The sequence below is a fragment of the Cololabis saira genome, chromosome 6, assembly GCF_033807715.1.
Source record: "Cololabis saira isolate AMF1-May2022 chromosome 6, fColSai1.1, whole genome shotgun sequence".
NCBI classification, from domain to species: domain Eukaryota; kingdom Metazoa; phylum Chordata; class Actinopteri; order Beloniformes; family Belonidae; genus Cololabis; species Cololabis saira.
In genome coordinates this window covers 29141906-29145821 of record NC_084592.1, presented here as the reverse complement: position 1 = coordinate 29145821, position 3916 = coordinate 29141906, and the positions used below count along the sequence as shown (strand labels likewise).

General features: G+C 38.8%; 1 protein-coding gene across 1 annotated transcript; it reads left to right on the top strand.

Moving 5' to 3' along the window:
• Positions 1-459: 459 nt before the first annotated feature.
• On the top strand, positions 460-2665 carry LOC133446496 (C-X-C chemokine receptor type 2-like). Its single transcript, XM_061724534.1, has 2 exons — positions 460-482; positions 1067-2665. The coding sequence occupies exons 1-2, from the start codon at positions 476-478 to the stop codon at positions 2158-2160; spliced, it is 1101 nt and encodes a 366-aa protein (XP_061580518.1). The 5' UTR covers positions 460-475; the 3' UTR covers positions 2161-2665.
• The last annotated feature ends 1251 nt before the right edge of the window (positions 2666-3916 follow it).

Genomic DNA, 3916 nt, shown 5'->3' with positions numbered 1-3916 from the left:
CTGGTTAATTGTTTCTGTTTTGGTTTTTGGTCAAGTGACAACAAAACCCATGACATCAATGAATCAGGAAATGGTCATGTGGAGGAGAAAGCACCGGGGTTTAGGAAGAACCAAATGATGCCTGTTTACTAATTAGTCCCAGTGATGGATGAAAACGGCTTTAATCAATACAACACCAAAAAGAAGAAAGAAGTTGGGAAAAGAATAACAACGATGGAAACGCTATATATGAAGGTTTACAAGTTTTAACTACAAGTGACAACATCATGGTATCTTCCACCTTATTATAATAGGACCGGAAAGTTGAAAATGTGCCCCGTCCCCCCCCTTTTTTTTTAAATCTTGAGAAAATCAAATCTGAGAATGTGACACAAACAGGAAAATGATTGTGGTGGGAGGAGCGTAGAGAAATACTATGTTTGTTCCTCGTTTCCTTGTGACATTTGAGGTGACATCCCGCAGAGAAGACACCACGATGACTGGTGAGTATTTTCAACCTGTAAAGTCTCAGCTTACATTGACTGATTAATTTTAATCAGGACATGTCAAATAGGCTTTGACATGAATCTTTATTTCGGCTTGTACAGAACAAGATGAAAAGGAAGAAAAAAAAACATTTCTTTTGCCGAAAAGGTGTAGGCTGAAGCCGTAGCTTATAGTGCCTACCCTTTTTTCTTTTGATCAGCAAAAAATATGAGACATTAGCTTTTACTCAGTGAAAACAAACAATACATAAAGAAGAAAAAAATAAAAAATAAGTAAGACAAAATATAAAATTGACATTTCACATCCTAGAATGTTTTTGATAGTATACTTTATAATTATAGTGTTTTATATTTATTTACAATATTTTCTTTAAACAATTTCTTAAACTTGACGATAGAGCGACACATTTTTAGGTTGTTATTACAACTATTCCAAATTTCTCTTGCCTTAACTGATGTACATTTCTTTTTAATATTAGTTCTTGCTGTCGTCATCTCAAACATGACATGTTTATGTACACAAATATTTCTACTGTATGTTAATATCTTTTAATCCAATATTGTTCTATTCTTGCCCTCAGATCCAAACAAATCTTCATTTATTCTTGTGGATGACTTCAGTTCTGTTTATGAGGAGCTCAACTTTACGTGGTATAACTACACAGAGTTTTTACCAGACCCGGCCACACACCCCTGCACCCTCAGCATCCCAGATGCTGTGATGATAACTGTCAGTATATTTTACATTCTCATCTTCCTGTTGGCCATTCCCGGAAATCTGTTAGTGGGGACGGTGATTGGCCTGAGCAGGCATACCCTGCCTCCCTCGGACCTCTACCTCCTTCACCTGGTGGCTGCAGACCTCATGTTGGCATTCACCCTCCCATTCTGGGCCACTTCTGTTACGATTGGCTGGATCTTTGGAGATGCCATGTGCAAAATCATCAGTGTCCTCCAGGAGCTGAGCTTCTACTCAAGCATCCTCTTCCTGACCTGTATCAGTATGGATCGCTACATGGTGATTGTCCGGGCGATGGAGGCCCGCAAGGCTAATCGACAGCTGGTCAGCTGGTTGGTGTGTGCTGCTGTCTGGACTGTTGGAGTACTTCTGTCCTTGCCCAGGTTCTTCAGCTCTTCTTCCTCTTCTTCTTCTACCAAATACAACAATACTCAGATGGGGTGTTCTGAGCAGTACGATCCCAGCAGTGCTGACGAGTGGCGGCTGGCCACCAGAATCCTCCGCCACACTCTGGGCTTTCTCATCCCTTTGTCCATCATGCTGCCATGTTACGGAATAACCATCCGGCGCCTCCTCCACCTCCGTGGGGGGTTTCAGCGGCAACGAGCGATGAGAGTGATTGTGTTTGTGGTTGTGGCGTTCCTGCTCTGCTGGACGCCATACCACGTTGCAGTGATGGCAGACACATTTTTCAGGGCTAAAATCGTTCCCTACCAGTGCCCAGAGAGGATGGCAGTGGACCAGGCCATGTTTGCAACCCAGAGTTTGGGGCTGCTTCACAGCTGCATAAACCCAGTACTATACGCGTTTGTGGGTGAGAAATTCAGGAGGAGGCTGCTCCAAATATTGGTTAAGATGGGTATCTGGGAGAAAACATCCACTTCAAGAAGCAGCAGGTCTTCATTTTCATCAGAAATCACATCCACATTCATCTGAAGTGACGTTTTAATTATTGAACTGATAGATCTCAAGTGTTGGACAGCAGCAGTGGTTCCGATGGGGCACTGACATTTTTTTTAAATATTTTCTACCTTTATTCAGCTTAAATTTTTTTAAATATGTAAATATGTCTTGTTTGTTATGTCTGTTCTAATTTTTTGCTGCATATTAGGCAGTATATTGTTGAAATAAGCTCTAAACGGTCTCTAAATATAAGTGAAAATATTGTGCAACAGGAATTCAAAGTCACAATGTAGAGACTGAACATTACTGATAGTCATAATTCTATGCAGATGAAAGCTTTTGGAGGCACTGATTTGCAGCAAATTACTATGGCCTTTAGAGCTTTGTATTACAATAGATGTGTAAGACTTTGAGACTTTTTCTGGCTTGAATGCAGCAGGTTTTTATTAACGTGTCAAGCAATATGCACCATCTGTATCACTGAAGTCATCATTAAAGTTTAATAAAAAAATCAACTCTTCTCACATTTCATGATTGTACACCACTGAGTTAATAACATCCTTTCAGCTTATTTAGGTAAAAAAAAGAAAGAAAAAGAAGCAGAAGTTGTCATGACAGCGCAAGCAAAATGAAAGCATTTATAGGTCATAAAGGCAATTTTCTCCCTCCTGGTTTCAAAGTAAAGACTGAGAAGACAGCTCACAGACACTTCTGCTTATAAATGCAGAAGAAAAATGTTCATAACATTACACCACATGCGTTTGTCCATAGTGTTTCATGTATCCTGTCATGGAAAAATTCAAACATTATATACATTCTAACAAAAGATCAACAGCTGTTTTAATACGAACGGGCCCAGCTGCGAGAGGGGAACTGAGAGAACGAGAGGGGACATGGAGGATGTGGGTGCAGATGAAAGGGGTTGGTGTTATCTATTTTGTACTGTATGCCTTTCTCTAAGAGAACTAGCACCTATGTGTCAGATGCAGGGGGCCACAATTTCTCTTGAATGACCATTGTTTCAATGGTCCATCAGGTCCTACACATTCCCATAGAAAAGAAGTCAAACAAAATGTTGCCTCAGACTCGACTGTCTAGCCCAGGGGTCGGCAACCCAAAATGTTGAAAGAGACCAAAAACGCAAAAAACAAATATGTCTGGAGCCGCAAAAAATGAAAAGTCTTGTATAAGCCTTAGAATGAAGGCAGCACATGCTGCATGTATTAGTTAGTTAGAACTGGGGGAAGAATTTTTTTTTTCATTATGCACTTCGAGAAAAAAGTTGAAATTTCGAGATTAATATTGAAGTACAATCTCGAGAAAAAAGTCGAAATGTTGAGAAAAAAGTCTAAATGTTGAGGAAAAAAGTCGAAATGTTGAGAAAAAAGTCGAAATGTCGAGATTAATATTGAAGTACAATCTCGAGAAAAAAGTCGAAATGTTGAGGAAAAAAGTCGAAATGTCGAGAAAAAAGTCGAAATGTCAAGAAAAAAGTCAAAATGTCGAGATTAATATTCAAGTACAATCTCGAGAAAAAAGTCAAAATGTTGAGAAAAAAGTCGAAATGTCGAGAAAAAAGTTGAAATGTCGAGAAAAAAGTCAAAATGTTGAGAAAAAAGTCAAAATGTCGAGATTAATATTGAAGTACAATCACGAGAAAAAAGTTGAAATGTTGAGAAAAAAGTCGAAATGTTGAGAAAAAAGTTGAAATGTCGAGAAAAAAGTCAAAATGTCGAGATTAAAAAGGAAAGGAAAAAGGAAGAAAAAGAGAAACAAAGGAAAAAAAGAA